The 23,372-nt window shown below is 41.4% G+C and overlaps 1 protein-coding gene across 3 annotated transcripts in view; it reads right to left on the bottom strand.

Annotated features, from left to right (window-relative positions):
* ARHGEF28 (Rho guanine nucleotide exchange factor 28) overlaps positions 1 to 23,372 on the bottom strand; it is a 125,821-nt gene that overhangs the window by 70,069 nt on the left and 32,380 nt on the right. For all 3 annotated transcript variants that reach the window (XM_057406122.1, XM_057406123.1, XM_057406124.1), the window contains exons 5-9: positions 11,424 to 11,607; positions 9,943 to 10,123; positions 6,516 to 6,588; positions 2,559 to 2,605; positions 377 to 437 (exon numbers count right to left, since the gene is read on the bottom strand). In XM_057406122.1, the coding sequence (XP_057262105.1) occupies positions 377 to 437; positions 2,559 to 2,605; positions 6,516 to 6,588; positions 9,943 to 10,123; positions 11,424 to 11,607 (546 nt within the window). The remainder of the gene's footprint in view (positions 1 to 376; positions 438 to 2,558; positions 2,606 to 6,515; positions 6,589 to 9,942; positions 10,124 to 11,423; positions 11,608 to 23,372) is intronic.

The following is a 23,372-nucleotide window of genomic DNA, read 5'->3' as shown; positions in this document are numbered from 1 at the left end:
GTGCAACTGGCTATATTCCTCTACCAGCCCCACAACTAACCATTCTGCAATCTAAACATTTCTACATGCTTCTTTTCACCTTCAGTCACATGCTGTCTCTGTCAGAAATTATTTTCAAGATTATTGCTCCTACAACAGTTAGTATACTACTGAAAAATCCTATGGTATGATACTGCTGGATACACCACCCTTCTATGCTAGTGATGCTTCAGAAGAAGTTCTCTCTCTGACACAGACCAAACTGATCTTCCGCCAAGCTAGGCCACAGTGTCGGTGACCTTCACCTGTTTTAAAGAAACTGCCCTATGAGTATTTGGCATCACATTAGTATACATCAACAGCTTTTGGGAAATCAAAATTATTAATTATTTCTTACCTATACCCGAAAGGACATGTTCTTCATTTTCTTTAGAAGGAACCATGGAGTCTAGGAAAGGCTAGAAACAGAAAACTTGAGCTATAACTTTGAAGACATTCGTGCTTAGTTGTAAGCTGTGCTATAGGCTTTCAGTATTCAGTTCAAACACTATCAAGCAGCAGTCACTTTCTTTTATCCATTTTAATAAATGCAACAAATACAGCATACTACTCCCAGACTCTAACATTAACCCTATAGGCTCAAAATCTAAACACAACTGAAGAGGACACCAAACAATAAATCACTTCCCATGCAAACTCCAGTTTTCAGTCTGTTCTCCTCTTACAAAGTTTAACAGTGCCCTGACTACCCAATATACAGTGTTTTGCAGGAAAGAGCAATGTATTTCTAAGATGCCTCCCTAATGCCAGAGTTGTTCACACCCGTAGATATATCCTAGCTAAGTTCATTCTTTATAGTCAATTATGGCCTTTCTGAAGATCAAAACAAGAGACAGTCAATATGGTAACAGAACCTTTTCCCCTCAGCAAAACTTGTAAACTGCAACACTCTGCCCCAACATACGTTTTCAACATAGATTCCAAAATGCATGTGTACTACAGAGATATAATTCTGAGATTATATAATTACAACAGTAACAATCCCAAACAAATGGTCAAACTTCTGCACAGCTGGCAATTATAAAAAAAATTTTAAAAAGGCATCACTTCTGTAATAATGACCTAACAAAAGTGGTTGTCCAACAACATTCCACTAAATTCAGATGTTATTAATATCAGTAGACATTAGCTATTATTACTAGCTACTATTACTACTAGTAGCTAGTAGCTATTATTACTACTACCACCTATCACCTTGTTCTGGGTTCATCAGTAGCAGTCATTTTTCTCCTTCTTAGTAGCTGGTGCAGTGCTGTGGGTTTGACTTTCAGCCTGGGAACAGCGCTGATAACACCGATGTTCTTAGTTGTTGCTCAGTAATGTTTACTCTGACCAAGGACTTTGTGAGCCTCATGCTCTGCCAGGGAGGAGGGGAAGCCGGGAGGAAGCAGAGACAGGACACCTGACCCAAACTAGCCAAAGGGGTATTCCATACCACAGCACATCATGCCCAGTATATAAACTGGGGGCAGTTACCCAGAAGGCGCAGATCACTGCTAGGGTCAGGCTGGGTATCGGTCAGTGGGTGGTGAGCAGTTATATTCTCCTCCCTTGTTATTTCCCTTCTCATTATTATTATTGGTGGCAGCAGCAGTGATTTGTGTTATACCTTAGTTACTGGACTGTTCTCATTTCAACCCGCAGGAGTTACATTCTTTCGATTCTCCTTTCTATCCCTCCAGGAGCCAGGTGAGGGGAGGAGGAAGAAGGGCGTGGTGGGGAGTGAGGGAGCGGCTGCACGGTTCTGAGTTACTGGCTGGACTAAAACCATGACACCTTTATCAGATTTGCCAGATTTTTTGCCAGATGTTTCTCACAAAATGAACCATCATTTTAGCTTCACACCCACTTGAGCTAGTTACCTACCTCCCGCTTTGAAAGGTGATAAAAAAAACACTGAGCAAAGGTTTTCTGTTTTTGTAAGCAGATACATATAAATAAAAGGCAGAATAGAAGACTAGAGATCAAATACAACTGACTAACCATTAATGAGACTTCTCACAATATTTCTCCCCTCCAAAAGCTGTTAGATACCTCCATGTAAATGACAATGGGAACTGTCATATGTTTTACATCAGGCATTTTTTCCAGTTAAGACAAGTTTAAGACTCATAGTTACCCACAAAATCTCTCTCGGAGACTAACTCCTCAGATGTAATGAATCATGCTATCTTAAGGATGACGCTTGGTCAAAACAGGCTGTGCTCCCCCCAGACTGGCAGGCAGCTGAACGTCCAAGTGCACTAAGGTTCACCGTAAATGCAAGAGCTGTCTGGTCCAAAAGCACAGCTTGGTTCTCCAACCCAGCTTTCCAGCCCACAACCACATTAACAGATTCTTTCAAATAATAATCATCTCCGCATGTAACTATTCCCACAGGAGAGGAATGGGCAGGAAATGTTGTCTGGTAGGCATTAGTCACCTTATTTAGTTGTTAGCTCTGAGAGGTGCTCAGATAGCCAAGCAGAGGTTGCTGCTTCTCAACCTAAACAAAGTTTAATATAAAGAGAAACCCATACCTTTGTATCGTCCTGGGACAATTCACTATATGCCAAGTTCACAGGACCTGTAAAAGCGAAGATTCTTGCCTTTAGTAACAAGCAACGTCAATTTGGGTCTGCTTTGGTTGCTGCTGCTGGTCACTTTCATTTTTCAAATAGATGGGGGACATAAGGGGCAGGCAAGTCAGACCAATGGATATGGGCAGCCCATGTATCTCCCCACAGCAGCGTTTCCATGGGCAGTGTGAAAGCTGGATGCACAACAGTGCTATGTGATTGTCACACTTACGTCCAGGCTAGGCAAGCACCACGATTTCTCAGCCAGCTGCTGATTAACCCCCACAGACTCAGAAGATCGTTTGCCATTCCTCACACCAGCTCTGCAGAGCAGCTGTGCTCTGCTTTTCTTCTGCAGGGCTTTCATGTGTGTTTTTTTCTAATGGTTCTGTCCCACGCCTGTTGGGAAGACCACAGCATGTGCAAAACAAGGAACACACTTCGCAAGTTTTGCCCAGACACAGCCTCAAGGATTGTGAATGAGCAAACAGGAGTTACCTGGCTATAGGAATGCAAATGAACACAAGCATCACTTAGGCTTCCAGGAGCCTCATTCTTTAGTGAACATATTTTAAATAATAATAATTATACAGCCTGAGTTATGCTGGTAAATATGTTTTATTTTATATTGAATCTCCCAACTCAAGCTTCACATCTGTTTCAAGATACATGAATCCCCCTCTGTTCTCAAGCTGCAGCAAATAGTTGAACTAAGTACGGTTCAGCAGCCAGTATAGGGTGGTTTGGGGGACTGTCTCAAGAAATGTGGGGGTTTGGGACCTCTGTCCTTTCTTGGTATTGCACAATGTCTATACTTGAGTTTAGAAAAAAGAGCTGCATCAATGTATCTTTGGAAAAACAATTCAAAGATATCTGCCTATTAACGAGACCACACAATCTTCAGCAACAATTCAGCAACCCTACCTAACCTGCAGGTCTCTGAGACACCAAGTTCTGAGGTGCTATTATGGGCCCACTGCAACCAGTACACCTGATGTCCCTCACCCGAGTAGTGCCACTTCATGCTGGCAGGAGTCAGGACTGAGTCCTTGTCGATTAGAATCTTGATCATTTTTAATTAATCCACCTTCTTTAATTAACCTTCTGCAGTAGTCACATGTATACCTCCCCTTGCATTGTAACAATCACAGAACACAAATTCACTAGTGCCATCAAACAAAGCATTCCAGGCACTGCTTTTCAGCTATAAGGAACAGAATATTTCTCCTATAACTGTAACTGCAGAAAATTTCTTTAAAAACTTCAATAGGAAAAAAAATTCAGTACTGCCATATAACTGGCATTATTATTATTATTATTATTATTATTATTATTATTATTATTATTATTATTATTATGTTATTGTTATTGTTGTTAGTATTATTACTCAGTCTCACAATACTCAGAAATAAAAAGCTGTTTGCTCAATACCTAAGAGTATTCAGTCAACTCATGGGCATGGAATTTCAAGGTCAGAAAACAGAAAAAAGCACAAACTACTGAATTAGGCAAAATAACATCTATTTCACCTTTTGTTCTGGATCCCTACTGGATAATGTATCATTCCATGTATTTGAATTTAATTAAGTTGGTATGGGAGATTCACTGCTAAGCTAGTAGCATCATCTTACACTGACCCACTGCTTTCATATGACAGCATTTCACATGAAACAACATAATGCTACAGCAACCTCCACTCGATAATAGCCCAGGGCTTCTGATAGCACTGTGTTTTAAAAGTTCATTTACCTTGACTCTAGGTCCACCCAGAAGTGAGCATTTACTACTTCTTGGAATAGCAGCAGTTTTAAAATCTGAGGGGGATCCTTTCATGACATGAATGAGCCAAATTAATGTCTTAAGCTTAGCAGTCATTTTATAAAGGAATACACTGAATGCAACCGAGATGTAGTAAAAAGTATTCTGTCAATCATTTCATATCACTTCTGCTTCTAGTAGCAATGATTTTAACTCTGTCTTGAAAATGCTGGCAAATGGATAGTGTAAGACAGCCTACTGGCCACCAGTAGCAATCATTCATGATTTTTCAGTATCTGGATGTGGTGGTGGTTAGTGAAAGAGGTAAAAAAAAAAAATAAATTGAAAAAAAAGTCTCATTTATAGAAACACGGTAACCAATAACAATATCAAAACCCAAGCAGATTAAAAACATTGCTGCTCACCAGTGTACAAACAGTAGTTATAGGTTCCTGATGTCTACAAGTACCTAACACAGAATGCAAAGCATGCAAGCATGATTACTACAGCGTGTTTGTATATACGTCCTGCATACTGCCAAAACATGGCATATTTTGCTTCTTGCTGCTGAACTACGGGTATTTTTTTTTTAAACACTCACAAGATAACTCTGATGCATAAAAGCACAGAAGTATGAAACTTCCATTGAAAACAGAAATAGGTAGATATGCCTATGCCAGTATCTATGTCAAGTATCTTTGGTGTAAAGGGGGGATGAGAAACTTTACAATCAGAATCCAAAATGAAACTAGATGTCCTGAAGTGGTGATTCTCCCTCTGGACAACCAATATCCACTGATGTTCATTACCTGCTTGTGCCAAATTTGCCATAATTAAAACTGCTTTTAGTGAAAAACACCAAAGTAATTATCACCGATAAGTTGTACTGCCCAAGCTACTGCCACATATAGTGCTACCAATCCAGGCCATGCATTTTCTATCCCTGAGGAGGAGCACAAAGATCATGCTGGGGAGATGACTACCCAGAGGCAATGTTTGCACACTGCATCAGCAAACTAATTCACAAACCTTGTATGGTAAATTGCCACTTACACTTAAAATAACAGATGCATAGTTTGCAACTACTAACAACTGCTTATAATTTCTCTATAAATTTCCCTTATAATAGCAGAATGCTGCTGGAAACATTGGGTATAAAACTCCCTTTTCCAGAACTAAAAAAGGCAGCCTACATGTTTAAACAAGAGCTACATGACACCTATGTCCCCATTTTATTCGTTCATGTAAAAGTTTCTAGCAGTTGCCACCTGGAACTGCAGTCCTATTCCTTTTCCTCAGCCTGTCCCTGGTCCTATCAGCAGTTTATGCAGGTGCTCACAGACCGGCTGCCCTCAGTAGGGCTGCCTCCAGCACCGCCACTGAGCCACACTGAACCTCTCGCAGAGCTCACGGTTTCCAGCTTGTTGCTTTATCCAAATATACAGCACCAGTCACACAAGCAAATGGCCAACTGATGGATGAAAACCTTTAATTAGCTTCTAACAATCATACGTAAATGCCCAAAGTGTCATACTTCTGATGCTTTTTTTGTGGTTTTCTTTTTAGCTGTAAGACATGCTTGTATGTCCAATGCATACCAGCATGTATTTTGGCAGTGAAAAAGCATTCTCATCACCAAGCATCACCATCCCACAATACTTACAGAGGTAAAATGCTCACTAAAATATTGAATGTCTAATGGGAACATTTCCACATTAAGAATTCTGGACTGGATCCCAAAAACTATTCATACCAAATGTTATTTTGCTCCTATCTTTATCAACTTGTTTGGCTTTACTGGATTTTGCAAACTGGAGTGTTCATTCAGTTAAACACTGCCCTCTCCTGGAAATTTCTGACATTTTTCTGTCACTTAAAATAAGTAGACTTATTTCTGGTCACTACAAATGACATACTATTTTGTGCACATTTTAGTCTGACATGGAAAAGATACACTCTGTAGGGAGTATCACAATTTACACAACTCTTAGTGTATTTCACTGTAGTCTACTTACAGGTTTCTAGTGTCATGAAACATGATCTTCCTGAATAAATAAACAGTATCTGAATTTGTGCCAACTTTCTAAAGCTTTTAAAGTCTGCAAATTATGGAATAAAAACTATATTATGGAATTAAAATTATGGAATAAAAAACTGTACCTTCTGCATGGCTTGTTGTAGTGCAGGGAATTTTTGGACCTTCCATCATCTCAACTTGGTTTGAATTAATACTCTATTAAAAAAAAAAATCAAAATTACAGTAATTGTATTTGATGTATATGACATTTATCTGAAAACTCAAAAACAGTATCAAAGACTAGCAAACAAATACGTTATAAGCAATACTAAAATGACTGAGAGAGATTTCACAGAGTATTTTATCGGTTACCCTCCAAAGGAAACCAGTAGCAATTCCTCAAGAGGGAAACTGGTAAAATATTTTTAATTGCAGATGAGAAATTACCTCCTGGTTACAATACACAAGGAAGCCAAAGGATAAGATTTAACATTTACAATGCATTGTTTATAACCTCCTTCTCTATAACAGCAGCACAGCAGCTTTGCGTAACAGCTCTGTTGAGAAGTCTGGTTAACCTTGAGAGCATCTCTATAAAGCAAGAAATTTTGATGGGTGGGCAATACAAAGAACCTAAACCAGGACTAAACACTAACTACGTGGTAAACCCATTTGGAATCCAGGAGCTGCTCCCTCTCTGCATCCGTGGCCCCTGGCTGGGCTGACCCCCTCACTCAGATAAACACACTGACTAATGACTCCTGCTCAAGAGGAAGAGGGGGCTAAGATCTAATGCCTTATTTTAGCACCTTCAAAGAATATAAGCAAAGGGTGTGGAGGAGAGAATGTCTCCTTTTGAGTAGTTTCATCTACAACTCTGCTTGCTTTTAGTTTTTTCCTTCTAGTCAGGCGGCTGTGTATTTGCCATCTACCAGAGCAACAAATGGAAAAGAGGCATGGTAACCTGAGTATGAAAGTGAAGGATGACTCTAGGCAGAATATTGCAGCCAAACTGATTTGAAAGCAGTCAAGCGAGCTATAACCCCCACCTCAGTGGGGATAATTACATTTTTCACTGCTCCTCTGTTTGTGTGTCAGACTGCTTCCTACTCCTATACCTGCCAGGCAGAAATAAATCAACTGCTTCCAGGGCAACTATGTCTGCCCACCACCAGGCAACAAAATTACTGACACTATCATAAGTTATCTTGATCATTTTGGATGATTATCCTGGTTCAGCCTTTTTTATTTTTTTTAATACCCTGACACTATTTCACATGTGTCCATTACTCCCGGATTTCTTTTCCTCTCACAGAGTGCCTCTCCCCTGCACTGCCTGTGCTGTCTCCAGCAACAGAGACAGTCAAATGGATCACCTCCACATGCTGCTTAGGGCTTTGCTAGAGGTGCATGATGAACCATGCAACCTCGCTGATGGGTGCTGCTACCACCACTGCAGTTTCTGTCCCAAGGAGGTTCCACAGAGCTCAAGCAATTCCACACTCTTCCTCATCATCTCCAAAAATCTCTCCTCTGTATTGCCTAGCACAGCCACAAAACCTGTGGGTCTACACTTTTTAAACTGCAGAGCCCCTGCAGGTCTCCAGTGAGAGCATGGCTCCCGTATGGGTAACTATCCTACTGACAAGTTGTTTAACTTTTCCATTACTCATTAGACTTATAAGGATTGGTTAAGGGACTAAGAACCCACAGAGCAGGGACTAAAAAACGTATTTGAGAAAGATTGGGATTTTTTTGCATGAATAAATGCAAAAACAGTTTGTGCTGATCCCTAGGTCATGCACTGACGCATACAAATACAGTGCTGCATGCCACCATAACTGAGACAAATCCCTTCTCTTTAGTCCATGTCTGATGCAAGCCTAAAATAGCAATGTGGTCATTTGTGCAGTCTCAAGATACAATAAACTAGATGTACAGTCTTAGTCTGCTGTTGAATACTCCAGTACAGCAATAAATTCTACCTCTATTTTAAAAAGACTATGTATCATGAAATTTCTAATGCTATCTTATGCTTTGTATCCAAGTAAGGGCTGCAAGTCCAAGAAAAAAAACAATTTTACCTTACCCTTTGCACGTAATACATACACTAAACGTGACACTTTGATCATCCCCCCAGTCTAAACGTGACACTTTGATCATCCCCCCACATATCATCAATTCAGGATGATCTCTGATTATGGGAAATGAACTAAACCATGTGATATTCCCAATTATTCTGGCTTATTTCTGCTTTATTAAAAATAGTGTGATATTCACACTGGACAGGTCTCCACAATGGAGGATCTAGACTGCTGCAAGTAGAGGAATAAGCAAAAGGCAAACCCACACGTGAAAGGTAGTAGCTTTTTCCTGAAAACACCAAGAAAAGAATTTTGAAGCCTTTAAACAATCTTTGTCTCTGAGAGCCCTGCAAACATCTACCACACCACACTTTCTCTTGCTATTTCAAAGACTGAAAAAAGAACAAGGATTTGATGAGTGCAAGAAAGAGTCAATGATACAAATAACAATGCATTCTTTATTACAGACTTGGGTTTGCTATTGAATTTAGTATTGTTTCCATGGAAAAGCTACACACAAACGGCAGGTATTCTGCAAGCTACAAACACAGAAGAACTTCTCTGTATTTGAACAAATCAAAATCTTGGCAGTGTAGATACACAAGATTATACATAAGGTCTATATAATACATCACACCTTAAGTTTTTGTGTTAAAGATAACACATGGATCACACTCTAAACTAAAAAAAAAACAACCAAAACCATACAGAATGCAATAAAGACAACCCAAGGAAAATCAGCATCCAAGTATGAAAGCATAACTTAAGCATGGAAAGTAAAAGATTTTAAGACCAGGAAAAAAAAAAAAAAAGCCTATTTTTAGTGTGGTTTTATTTCACTAATTTTATATAGTCATGTATTATCAATCTAAAACCGTAAGTGAGCACCTGCACTGTTATTAAAGCTCATGTGATTTCAAGTGTTTTCCTCTTCACAGAAATTGAGAGGCATCCTGAAGAATACCACAGCAGTGCTCTAGATACCTTACAGTAAAATAAGACCTTCTAAGCCATAAGTAAACTCTGTAGCAAAAGCCTGCACTCTGTATTTCTGCTGTAAATGATACAGTGGGGTTGGCTCTTGATAAAGGCTTCCAGGCATTACACTATTAGACAAAAGAACAGAATTAAATTATATATTTCAAAGTACCAATGTGAATACAATGGCAATGCAATTAAAGACATACAGACTGCAGGAAAGGTTCACTGTAGAGTCCGCACTGATTCACAAACAACCTGGGAGGTAAAGGAGGCTTTGATAAAGTGCTCAACAGCTCTTATCCTCCAACTTCACACACACAGTGTGCTACACTTACACAAAGTAGAAGCCCACAACAGTAATCCTGTGATTACGCTGGCCATTAGTGACAGAGGCAGCTTAAACTGATAGGCTACTCAAGAAAAATAAATCCTGCCTAAACAGTCTATAGTTGGAAATTACTGAATAAAATCTCCGGACAATCCCCTGAGCTACACAGGTATTTACCTGGTAAAGAAGAGGTCTGTCCCAGAAGTATTTTCTGAAGAGCTTAATGTCCGACTCCAGCAAGTGCTGTGTGGTGTGGCTAAACGTCAGTGTCAGAGCTCCTGATGAATGAATAAACTGCATACAAGCACCCTCACTGATCTCCGCTCTTGAAATGTCAAGCGAGTGACTGCCCTGGAAACTGGAACAACATACAATTTAAACCAAAGCAGATGCTCTGCGCACAGATAGAATGAAAGCACAGCCACAGCAAGGTTCTGTCTCGTCTTTGACACATCCCAACAGGATCTCAATGTACCTGCTGCAAAAAACAGAGGCAGAAAATCTGAAACACCCACCAAAAACACAGCTGGGCAAACAATACTTACCAGTTACTCTGTTCAGGCCTAAGAACACACAGCTCCTTCTAGCCATCAGCAGGAAATAATTGTCAGCACTAGATGGTTACTCATTAGTAAAATAAGCCACAAAAGCAAGCCTTGACAACACCTATTTCTCCTAAATTAGCAATAGTACCTTTTCGTGTTAACCTTGCCATATATAGCAGTAGGACACAACTGGCAGCTAGCAGGTTTTTTATCCCACAACTGTGAAGAACATAAAGTATCTCAAGAGAGCACAGCACTGTCTGTATGTTACAAAGAATGAGACATTCATTAGGATAACATACAAGAACATAATGTACTGTACGAGTGTTCAAGAGGTTTTTCTCAAACTGAAGTACAGGTTAAGTCTCACATAAAGTATAAAGCTGCATGGAGCCAGAACCAAAAGAGCCACATACCAAATAAAAATGTAACCCAGTTCTTGCATATTTCTATTTACAAATAAAAGCCGACAGTGAGAAGGGGCAACTGATGCTGAACATTTCATACTCCAAGATACACACATATACCCCACACAGCTCCTCAGGTCCATATATACGAAACTCCAGACAATTTAAATGTTCCAGAAATTACTTCAAGTCATTTATCAGTGTGGCAGCTCTCTGGCAAAATAGTCATAGCCGCAGCACTGGGTTTGCTGCAGCCTATCCACCCATATGGATACGATATCCATCCATCTCTTATCCATCCATACCCAAGCTCTACACAGGTCACAAAGTATGCTGAATTTCTGTGAAAGTAAGGTCCTGTGGTTCTGTTTACATATATTTATAAAAATAAATATTTGTCCACATGTGTTTTAATGGGTGTCCTTACTTTTTGGTAATGTGTCAGGATTCAGCCACAACAAACAGTGCTGATGGTGCAGCTGGTCCTCTGTCACATAACTGACTATTAATTGACTTGCAAATGTAATGAAGGATGCAAAACATAAAATTTCTTCAACTGCAAATAGTTTACCACTTAAAATGGTAATAAAGGCAAAAAGCAACAGAAACCAACACAAAATAATCAATTCTCATTAACACCAGTACTCCTCAACATCGCTTAACTGATAGGAGTTTTTTAGGGGAAGTGGCAAACCGTTATACTCACTTTGTGAAGACCTTTACAAGTTCAGAGTGTCCATTTTGTAAAGCCAAATCTAATGGTGTTGCTCCATCATCATTAGGTAATGCTAATGCTGATGACCCTCCAGGCTGGGCTGCTAAGAACTGGGAAAGCTTAACCAAGCCCAATTTCATCACAAGGTGGAGAAGAGTTTCTTTATGTTTAGGCTCTGAGAAAACACAACAAACAAACAAAATCATGTGTAACAAACTCCAGCATTTTCTTGGGTAGGACGCATCAAAAAAAAACAACTTGTTATCCTCTGCAGAAATATTACAGCTCAGGCTCAGACCTACAAAAGTACTTTGGTGGAATACATCTTCCAATAAAATCAACAGAGTTAAATTCCACCTATGGAGCTAAACTACGATATCCAAATGCCATCTAATTTCATCAAAGAATCACAGAATCATAGAATAGTTTGGTTGGAAGGAACCTTAAAGATCACCTAGTTCAAACATACCTCAGACAGGGACACCTTCTACTCAACCAGGTTTCTCAAAGCCCTATCCAGCCTGGCCTTGACCACTTCCAGGGATGGGGAAGTCAAAACTTCTCTGGGCAACCTGTTCCTGCATCTCACCACCCTCATAGTGAAGAATTTCCTCCTAATATGTAATCTAAATCTACCCTCTGTTTCAAGTCATTACTCCTTGTCCTGTACTTACATGCCCTTGTAAAAAGTCCCTCTCCAGATGTCCTGTAGGGCTCCTTTAGGTACTGGAAAGTCTGCTCTAAAGTCTTCCCTGGGCCTTCTCTTCTCCAGGATGAACAAGCCCAACTCTCTCAACCTGTCTTCATAGGAGAGGTGCTCCATCCCTCTGATCTTATCTGTAGCCCTCCTCTGGACTTGAGCAGGTCCCTCTTGTGTTGGCAGCCCCATAGCTGGATGCAAAACTGCAGGTGGGGTCTCATGAGGGCAGAGTAGAGGGGCAGGATCCCCTCCCTCGACCTGTTGGTCACGCTCTTTTTGCTGCAGCCCAGTGTACACTGGCTTTCTGGGCTGTGAGCACACACTGCTGGGTCATGTTGAGCTGCCATCAACCAACACCCCCAAGTCCTTCACAAGGCTGCTCTCAATTCAGTCTCAGCCCAGGCTGTATTCGTGCTTGGGATTCACCCATGTGCAGAAAACAGTTTGAATTTTAACATGCTTAGGAAGGTCCCATGGGATACAGCCCTAGAAGGCAGGGGGGCCCAAGACTCTTGGTTGATATTCAAGGATCACCTGCTACAAGCTCAGGGGTGTTGCATCCCAACCAGAAGGAAGTGCAGCAGGAGGGCCAGGAGACCTCCTTGGATAGACAAGGAGCTGCTGAGGAAAATTCAAAGGAAAAAAGAGGCTTATAAAAGGTGGAAGCAAGGACAGGTGGCATGGGAAGAGTACAGGGATGTTGTACGGGAAGCTAGGGACCAGGTTAGGAAAGCAATGGCCCAGTTAGAATTAAACTTGGCTAGGGATGTTAAGGATAACAGGAAGGGATTCTACAGATACGTAGCAAATAAAAAACAGACTAGGGACAACGCAGACCCCCTCAGGAAGGTCTCAGGAGAACTGGCTAAACAGGATTTGGAGAAGGCTGAGGTTCTGAATGACTTCTCTGCCTCGGTCTTCACTGGCAAAGGCTCTGACTGCACCACCCAAGTCTTGGAAGACAGATGCAGGGACTGGGAGAATGAAGACCTTGGACAGGATCTGGTTCGAGACTGTCTTAAGAACCTGAACGTGCACTAGTCCATGGATCCTGATGAAATCCATCCACGGGTCCTGAAGGAGCTGGTGAATGAAGTTGCTAAGCCACTGTCCATCATATTTGAGAAATCATGGCAGTCAGGTGAAGTTCCCAATGACTGGAAAAAGGGAAATATAACCCCCATTTTCAAGAAGGGGAAAATGGATGACCCGGGGAATCACAGACCAGTCAGTCTCACCTCTGTACCTGGCAAAATCTTGGAGCAGATTCTCCTGGAAGGCATGCTAAGGCACATGAAAAACAACAAGGTGCTTGGTGACAGCCAGCATGGCTTCACTAAGGGGAAATCCTGCCTGATCAATTTGGTGGCCTTCTATGATGGGGCTACAGAACTGATGGACAGGGGTAGAGCAGTTGATGACATCTACCTGGACTTGTGCAAAGTGTTCAACACTGTCCCACACGACATCCTTGTCTCTAAATTGGAGAGACATCAATTTAATGGATGGACCACTCGGTGGATAAAGAACTGGCTGAATGGCCGCACACAAAGAGTTGTGGTCAATGGCTCAATGTCCGGCTGGAGACCAGTAACGAGTGGTGTCCCTCAGGGATCGGTGTTGGGACCGGTCTTGATCAACATCTTTGTCGCTGACATGGACAGTGGGATTGAGTGCGCCCTCAGCAAGTTTGCCGATGACACCAAGCTGTGTGGTTCAGTCGATAAGCTGGAGGGAAGGAATTCCATCCAGAGGGACCTTGACATGCTTGTGAGGTGGGCTGATGCCAACCTTATGAAGTTTAACCATGCCAAGTGCAAGGTCCTACACCTGGGTCGGAGCAAGCCCAGGCACAGCTACAGGTTGGGCGGAGAAGAGATTCAGAACAGCCCTGAGGAGAAGGACTTGGGGGTGTTGGTTGATGAGAAAATGAACATGAGCTGGCTGCAGTGTGCGCTTGCAGCCCTGAGAACCAACCGTATCCTGGGCTGCATCAAAAGGAGCGTGACCAGCAGGTCAAAGGAGGTGACCCTGCCTCTCTACTCTGCTCTTGTGAGACCTCACCTGGAGTATTGTGTACAGTTCTGGTGTCCTCAACAGAAAAAGGAGATGGAACTGTTGCAACAAGTCCAGAGAAGGGCCATGAGGATGATCAGGGGACTGCAGCACCTCCCGTATGAAGATAGGCTGAGAAAGTTGGGGCTGTTCAGCCTGGAGAAGAGAAGGCTGCGTGGAGATCTCATAGCAGCCTTCCAGTATCTGAAGGCGGGGTACAGGGATGCTGGGGAGGGACTCTTCATTAGGGACTGTAGTGACAGGACAAGGGGTAAGGGGTTAAAACTTAAACAGGGGAAGTTTAGATTGGATATAAAGAGGAAATTCTTTCCTGTTAGGGTGGTGAGGCACTGGAATAGGTTGCCCAGGGACATTGTGAATGCTCCATCCCTGGTGGTGTTCAAGGCCAGGTTGGGTGAGATGGTTTTTGTCATGGTTTAACTAGTCAGGTAACTCGTTCAGTCACTCCCCCCCTTCTTTTCCTCCCCCTATGACCGGAGGGACGGAGAGGAAAATTGAAAAGAATGCAACTCCCACAGGTTGAGATAAGAACAGTTTAGTAACTAAGGTATAACACAAATCACTACTGCTACCACCAATAATAACAATGATAAAGGAAATAACAAGGGAAGAGAATACATCACCTCACCATCAGCCAACCGATAACTCGCCCCCCTCAACAGAACCAGGCACCGACCAATACCTCCTCCAACCCTGCAGTCTCCCAGCCCTTCCGGGTAACTCCCAGTTACATCCTGGGCATGACGTGCTGTGGTATGGAATACCTCTTTGGTCAGTTTGGGTCAGGTGTCCTGTCTCAGCTTCCTCCTGGCTTCCCCTCCTCCCTAGCAGAGCATGAGGCTCACAAAGTCCTTGACCAAACCCAAACATCACTATCAGCTCTGTTCCTGAGCTGAAAGTCAAAACACTGCACTGCACCAGCTACCAAGAAGGAGAAAAATGACTGCTACTGCTGAACCCAGGACAGTTTCGTGTGAGGTTTCCCTGCTATGGCAGGGGGATTGGAACTAGATGATCTTAAGGTCCTTTCCAACCCTAACTATTCTATGATTCTATGATTCTAATTAGATAATCTCAGCATTTCTCTCTTTCCCTGCATGTAGTACAACATTCAGCACAATACATGTCCCAGTATATTTCAGGCAATTTTGCAGCTGCTTTGCATTGCCTCAGCAACATAAAACATCTGGCAGCATGGCCAAGTATCAAAATTAAAAAAAAAAAACTTAAATAAAGGAGGCAGGGGATGATTTTTCAAGGCATCATTGCAAGAGACCCTTAGCAGTATAGCAAGCCATAAGCTGACAATCATGTGGGTAAAATATACAGGATAATTCTTGTGTCTCCCTTTTTAGAAAGGTGACCTCACCTGCCAGTTCTTCCTCTTCACTTTTTAGCACATAATCATCAAGCTCAATGGGATGAAGCTTAAAATAAATGAGTACACAACAATAAGTTGGTCACTAGATGCTGATTCTCTACGCAAGCCCTTCCTTGGCTTTTATTCAAAGATGGGTTTATCTGTCTACATGTATTCTCAAACACAAAGCCTCTGCAATTTAAAGGCAATAAATAAAATTAAGATCAAGAGCCACTTAACCTGTTCCTTAGGCTGACATTTTGGTATGAGGTTAAATGTAAGGGTACATTCACAAAGGTCAAGTATTTAAGGGCAGTTACTCTACAGCTCTTAGAACAACTGGCTGAAACCTATTAGGTTTCCAGTGAAATTTATCATCCTGATTCAACACACTCTTTCTTCCCTGCTACCCAACCAGTTCAGAACACATTATTAAAACTTATGCGCTCCAATGGCAAAGGAAAAGCAAAGCACCTAAGCATACATAGGTACATACACTCATTTGTGTAAATACAGTTAAAATCAATAGCAAACTGCTGTCAGATTTCCTCTCTGCATCAATACTTACAAGATAAAACTGTCTGATGGAAAGCAGTCCTACAGCAGAAAAATCAGTTACATAGCCAAAAGCTAATACAAGAGTTTTTCAGAAACACGCACAGAGCAAAGGTATCGTGTAGTCACACACAAATACAGTGGCTCATGGCTGACTCTTATTCAGTTTAAATACTTCCTCTGAAAGTGTCAGGAATATTTATTTTATAGAATCATAAAAAAAAAAAAAAAAACAAAAAACGAAAAACCAACCTTGAAGAGTCCTCAAGAGGTCTCTCATCCATTCCTTGCCTTAACACGATTGGTTCAACTTGAATAGCTCCTGACAGATGTTTGTCTCATCTGTCCTAAAAACTTTCCAAATACAAGAGGCTTTCACAAACTTCACAGGCAATCTACATAAGGGATAATTTTATCCTTTCAGTTACAAAGACTTCAAATGCCTAACTTAGCTCACCCTTTCCCAATATAAGCTTGCTGCTTCTTGTCCCATCCAAAACAGGCATACGACCCACATCTTTCCTTTCCTTTCACAGCTTCCTTTTACATAGCAAAAGGTTGCTTGTCACCTCAGTTGAGTATGTTCTCTCTGGACATCTTATTAACAGGAGAGTTGACTTTCCCAGAGGTGGACCTTTTGGAATGCTGTCTTTAGGGGGGGGAATCATTATTCTCCTTTGAAAACACTGGACTTGAAATGTTGTACTACTAAAAAAAGCTAGCTCTCTTATCTCATAAAGCCAGAATGGCAAGGAACCTAAGAACTTGCTCGACCACTTCACAGGGAAAAATTACTGCATAATCTCCACTGGTGATGAGTTTTTGCCCCGACTATTCGGTGGCAACCCATCCAGACTTCTACCTTTCCACTTCAAGTGGAATTAAAACTTTCAACAGCATCAAATCCAGGAAAAAACAGGTAAAGCTTCCTTCAGTAAATGAAATAAATTCCAGATCAGAGTAAAAGGGAGCTTCAGAACACAAGACTCCAACACTGTAACAGCCAGCAAACCTGCATGTAGCATCTGAAACCTGTTTCACTGCAGTTCTAACAGAAGCAGACACATTAACAAGATGCAGGGGGAATTCTTTATACCAGAATATCACTAAACATATTTACAGTATGTACCTAAGTATTTCTAGAACACACTTGTAAAATGCAACATCATTACTTTATAAAATAAAGTCATCTTCAGACTTTCCTCTTACTTGTGGCTAGCCAAAATGTGATCTAGTGCATTATCATGTCCATGCAATACTTAATCCTCCCAGGTTTTGGGCAACAGATTTTTTTCTTTGTCTCCCCATTTCAGATTCTAGGCCAAAACGCATCCAGTTGGACACAGGATCTGCTGCGGGTTCCTAGGCCATAGAGGAAAGTAATGAACTATGTTTTTTTTCCCTCAAAGGTCTGCAAAATATTTCTAGTTTTGGTCTTCAGAGGCAGTGATCATTGCTGCATTTTAGTTACCAACATTAGTATGAATTACAGTGTTTACATATCTATCAAGTGAAATGGCATATGCGTTTCAAAGTCTTCAAGCACATACAACCTTCATGTCCACTGAATCCAACTCAAGCATTTGTAGAACTGCTTTGCTAAACAGCAACACAGAACCATAGAATTACCTGGGTCAGAAGGGACGTTTAAAGATCATCTAGTCCAACCCCCCTGCCATGGGCAGTGACATCTTTCACTATATCAGCTTGCCCAAAGCTCCATCAACATGACTTTGAACACTTTCAGCAATGAGACACCCACAATTTCTCTGGGCAACCTGTTTCAGTGTCCCACCACCCTCATCATAAAAAATTCCTTCCTTGTAGTAAATCTAAATATAGCCTCTTCCAGTTTAAAACTGTTGCCCCTTGTTCTGTTGCTACAGGCCCTGGTAAGCATCTGTCTCCATGTTTCTTATAAGCCTCCTTTACATATTGAAAGGCTTCAATAAGGTCTCCCCAGTGCCTTCCCTTCTTCAGTCTCATAGGACAAATGTCACAGCCCACTGATAATTTCTGTGACCCTCCCCTGGACCTGCTGCAAAACGTCCATGCCTTTCTTGTGCTGGGAATCCTAGAGCTGGATGCAGTACACCAGATGCAGTTTCACAAGAACAGAACCCACACAGTGAGTGAGTGGCTGGGTAAAGTCAGCACATAAGGAATATGGAAGCAGGATAATAAAAATGCTGGGAGCCTGTGTGTCTCATCTGCTTGGAGAATGCCCTAACCAGATACAGTACAAACATGTGTGCCAATGTCTTCCCTTTCTGTGTTTCTATTTTTCTTCCCCAGAGACTGATAGCATCATATGTGCTTTGCACTAGTCCCAGTGCTATTTCTATACTTAAGAAAGTCTCCCCAACAAGGACTGTAGGAAACTCAAGGCTATGCCACTATGTGGACCCTGGCAGAGCATCACCAGACATCAGGCACCAGCACTCACTTGTCTGGCATATTTATGTGTACACCCGGAAGTTCAAGTCTAGATGTCCAGGAAATGAGCATGTCCAAAACATAGGCCTTGAGCAAACACTATGCATTTCCAGGTTAAAATGCTCACTAAAAAATGAGCTTTCAAAATTGCTCCTTAGTCTGGAGTACTTAAATTCTGCTTGAAGTCCTTCTTTAGACACCCAAGTACTTTCTTGAGATGCTTCCAACTACACCAATTTTATTATATACAGTGTTAATAAGCAGCCAGCATGTAAATCCATCTAATTAAAACACATGCAAATATATCAACCAGTATTAAGCACACTAAGTATCTGATTACATACTAACCACACCCCAACCCTCAGATTAAAAACGCAGAAACAAAAAGACAAACTTTCATCTGAACTCCATCCTCTGATTAAAACTTTGCCCGGGGGCCACTGGGTTTCAATGTATATTGTAACACTGTAAAAAAAGCCAGATAAACTTGCCCTGGGGTAGGCGAGATCAGGACTTTTCCACTCGGCAAAAAGGGGGCCCTTAGCAAGAAGCATAGCTTTCCCTCTGCTCGGGCACTGCAGCAAATAAAGTTACTCTTCTGGTGGCTAAATCTTAAAAACAATGCAGTATGAGTAAGTCTGTTCCAAAAGAACCTAGTTCTAGAAAGAACTAATAAACAGTAATTAATCTTTGTGGTCTTCAACACCATCTACAACAATAATTTCTATTCTCTCACCCTGAATATTCTAGTAACAAAGTTCTACCTGCCTGACCTAACAACCTCCATGTAAGCTTAAGCTAAATTTGTTCATGGCTAGCTTGAATGCACGTGGTAGCAGAACTACTAGGAAGCTCGACCAGCTGTTTTCACCCCTGATGTACTTCGTTAGAAACAGCAACTCACATTCCTCCCCATCCTTCACCTCTACAGACTGTGTTTGCTGCACCACTATCCTTTTACTACTCCCACCTGGCTTGCCCAGGATTAAGCAGAAGCTGATGACATAAAGCAAATACTAATAACTTCATGATACTAAAATCTGAAATACAAATTGTAAAGTTGAAAGGATAAATGTAAAAGTAAATATGCTCTTTCAATAGAAGAAAAGTATTTTTCACCGGAAGTCTGGCTGAACACTGGGACACGTCACTCAGATGATAGGTTACAAACTGTCTATCCTTGCAGGTGCTCAAAATTGATCCAACTTCAAAGCTAGCAGAGGGTAGGACCAAGCCACTGCTAGGGACCCCCTCCATCCAAATTGTGCAACATAAAAAAAAAAAAAAAAAAGACATAACGACTGCTATTTAAATAGACACCCTAAGAAGAAAATATTTGCAGTGAAAAGAAAGCTAACATTCTGAAAAAACTCATCTTGAGCACTTTTAAGAACAATATTCAGCCCACCAACCTCCTCTTAAGAGCTTTTCACCGTGACAGAACAAATGTCATTTTCCCACACTTTTCACTTTCCTTCCCCCTTCCCTCAAGGTAGATTTCAAATGTGGCACAATGGGTTGGAAAACAAGGAAAAAAAAAAAAAAGACAAAAAGAAAACCATCAAGAATTTAAAAAATGTGAAAAAACATCATTAATTCAACTGCATTCAGTGGCAAACAGGAAGAAGACAGGGAAAAGGAAAACATAAGGCTTCTTCAACATATTCATATTTAGATGGTATAAAACACCATTTCCATCAAGACAAAAAACCGACAGTTCCTAAGATCTGAAAGACGTCTGATTCATACAGGGTCAGCTACTGCGAGGCAAGTGGTGCTGTAAAAGATACGCACTATCAGGACATTGTTTAGCATCGCATCCTGATTTTCCAGCCCGAACACTCCGTTTGACTTACACAGAGCTAAGCCAAACACAGTCTGTTTTAAACATTAAATGAATCCTTTTGTTCTTCCTTGCACCTGAATCCTTTCCTGTGTCCAAAACAATAAACAAATATTTCTCTCTGACAGAAATGACTAAGCCCTTTCTGGGCTATGAATCTCATTCATTTCCTGGAAGAAGACTAAAAACCACAAGACTTGTGACTTGAAAAGCAAGGGAGACATCAAAACTGGCTGAGAAATTCCAGTTTTTCCTGGCTTCATATTTTCACACACTGCTATTCATTTTTTCATTTTTCCATTAGTTATGAGATTGTTTATAAAGCTGTCTTCAGTGCACCTCACTGCTGCAAAAACACACACAAGTGGTTTTGTGAATAGACAGTGACTGTGATGCACAAAGTCAGGTACATAACCCATCAGAGGGCACGGCTGTGATGGTATCTCCCCTTTCCATTTACTTCATATCTGGCACATCCCCCTTTTCTTTAATTAGTTCCCCTATTCATCAGACCTTCATCAACACCCACAGGCTGGCATCAAGGCTGCTTGAGAAGACTAGGAAAGGGGGGAAGGTTAAACCCCATCTCAGGGGTGGACTGTAAGGAGTCTTGCAGCAGTTTTAGCATCAGGAATGCTTCAGAAGCCTCCCATCCACTAGCCCCATTCAGTAAAGGCTGTGGATGGTGCTACCACCTACACTGTCAGGTGGAGTTTCACTTGACTTTACTGTTTTTCCTCTGTCCCATGCAGTTTCAAAGCAGCAAACTCCTACAGGGCCAAAGATTTGTCTGTTTCTCTAACCTCCTGAACTGTCTGACCAAAAAAATATTACCTCTCCTCACAAATCTTACCATAACTAGAAATACTTATCTGCTGTTCTCAGTGTTTTCCTAATTCCATGAAAGGGAACACAGACTTTGCCATCATCTCCCTTTCCTTCTGTAGGAAAAAAAGAAACCGAAAATTCCTACTGAGGAAAAGATAGAGACAGTATTCAATTTAGATCAAAAATACAACCTGCATCAGCCAGGCTTGAACTGGTGCAGCTTAGTAGGAATGTGTTTAACACCAAGTGGAAACAGCACCAGGATTTACAAAGAAAAGGGCAGGGAGAGGGCAGCAAAGTCAAAATTTGACACAGAAAATGTTAAGAGTGCTCCCTAAAGGCAGACTATAAAGCAGCAAGGTTGAGTACTTCAGTTCATGCCACAAGACCTAACCCTAGTAAAGAATTATGAAGCACTTATGAAATAAAGTGAAAATTCTCCTTCTTCATGAAAGGGAATTAAACAAGTATGGATACTTCCCTATAATCCACACCTAATTTTCCTAATTCAGGTCATAATTTTATTGCTTCTACTGATAGCTTTAAACCTAAAAGAGCACTCTTTCTCTTGAAAATAACTAAATAGTGGCAAAGCCAGCAGCCAACGTTCTTGTTTGATTACCAGCATAGTTAAATCACCCAGACAACCTGCACTCACACTCCCAGCAATGCCCCTAAAACAACCAGAAACAGAAATGCCCTCAGCCTCCTGTGCGCAAGGCACATGGCTCTGGAGCTCCTGCTTCCTCTCTGACAGCCAAGGAAAGTAATAAGTGTGTCAAGGACAAAAAAGTTGCAGTGCAGATGCAAAACCTATGTCTGACGGTCCTTGGGGGCTGACACTCCTAAAACACTGCCCTAACTTGATGGTACTAAGGGAGGAAAGGTTACTTGGAAGCATTTTTCTTTTCCACATTAAACCACTCCATCTTTCTTCTTTTTCTTAGTAACCCAAAAAAAATGTTGGCAGAAAATGATTCTTTTTTTAAAGCAGCTCTAACAAGTTATTTGCTTATTATTCAATACTGATGGGATACAATTTAATACATAAATCAGATAATACAATTTTCAAAAGGGAAATATCCTTTATAAGGTGCAATCAAAAAGAAAATTAGCTTCTCTCTCTCCCTCCTCACTAACCCTCCTTCCCCTTTCTTCAAACCCACCAGCAAATAAATGTGTGAGCATAGCACCTCGGTTAGGTCCCCAGCTTCCTCTAGCAGCAAACTGCCTGTGGGCCAGGTGATCTCAAAATCCACCAGTTTGTGTAAGTAAGCAGCCTCTGACATGGTTGTCACACAGGCCCTTACTACAAGTGAAGATTACTGAAAGGTTCATGCTTTCCTGTTTCTTCTATTGAGCTTTTAAACAATGTGGCTAACAAGTCCTGACCTGTGCAACTGCACTAAATTCCTGAATTAGTTGCAAGGCTCCCTAGACAATCCAGGCTCTCTTTATCCAATCCTTTTTATACTTTATAAAGGAAACACAAACACTTCTGAATATGAAAACTCCTATGAAAGAATTATTCTTCTATCTTTCCATCAACCCATACGTCTCTAAATCCTCATAAAAATGAATGAGGTCCAAAACACCAGATGGTGCAATAATTTTCTCCAGCCATGTGTCACACACAAGCACATTTTTTCCAGTACAAATAGCCCAGGAGCTCTGAAAACTGACAGAATCTCACAAATATGAGGTCCTAACTAGTGAAGGATGATAGCACCCACATCTTTCACAACACCAATACAAAAAAGCCACACATCATGACACCATCAGACCTTTGGGGCAAAGAGTTGCAGGTACAGCAGCTAGGGAAAGAAAGTCTCACCCCCTTTCTAAATCCTTATAAAGTCTCTCTTTCCCACCCATTTTGATCTTTCGGAACATGGGGAAGAAATGGAGTGCTGGGACAACTCCTGATCACCTCATGGTAGAAGATGATTAATCAACTCCTCAACTGTGCTGAGATCTGAAGCTCTCCTGCCCTGATCCCCCCACTTGTCCTTCCCTCTCCCTCACCTGCATGCACAGGGCTCCCTCAACTATGCTTGGCTTCTTGGCTCTGGGGACAAAAACACAGTGATGGGGACAGCATGAGGAAGCAACAAGAGTCAGTGCTTCTCAGAATCGGGTGAA

The sequence above is a fragment of the Pezoporus wallicus genome, unplaced genomic scaffold (genome assembly GCF_028554395.1).
Source record: "Pezoporus wallicus isolate ANWC-B61680 ecotype Strahan unplaced genomic scaffold, APGP_CSIRO_Pwel_v1 contig_7506, whole genome shotgun sequence".
Lineage (NCBI taxonomy): Eukaryota > Metazoa > Chordata > Aves > Psittaciformes > Psittacidae > Pezoporus > Pezoporus wallicus.
This window is presented reverse-complemented; position numbering and strand designations above follow the sequence as displayed.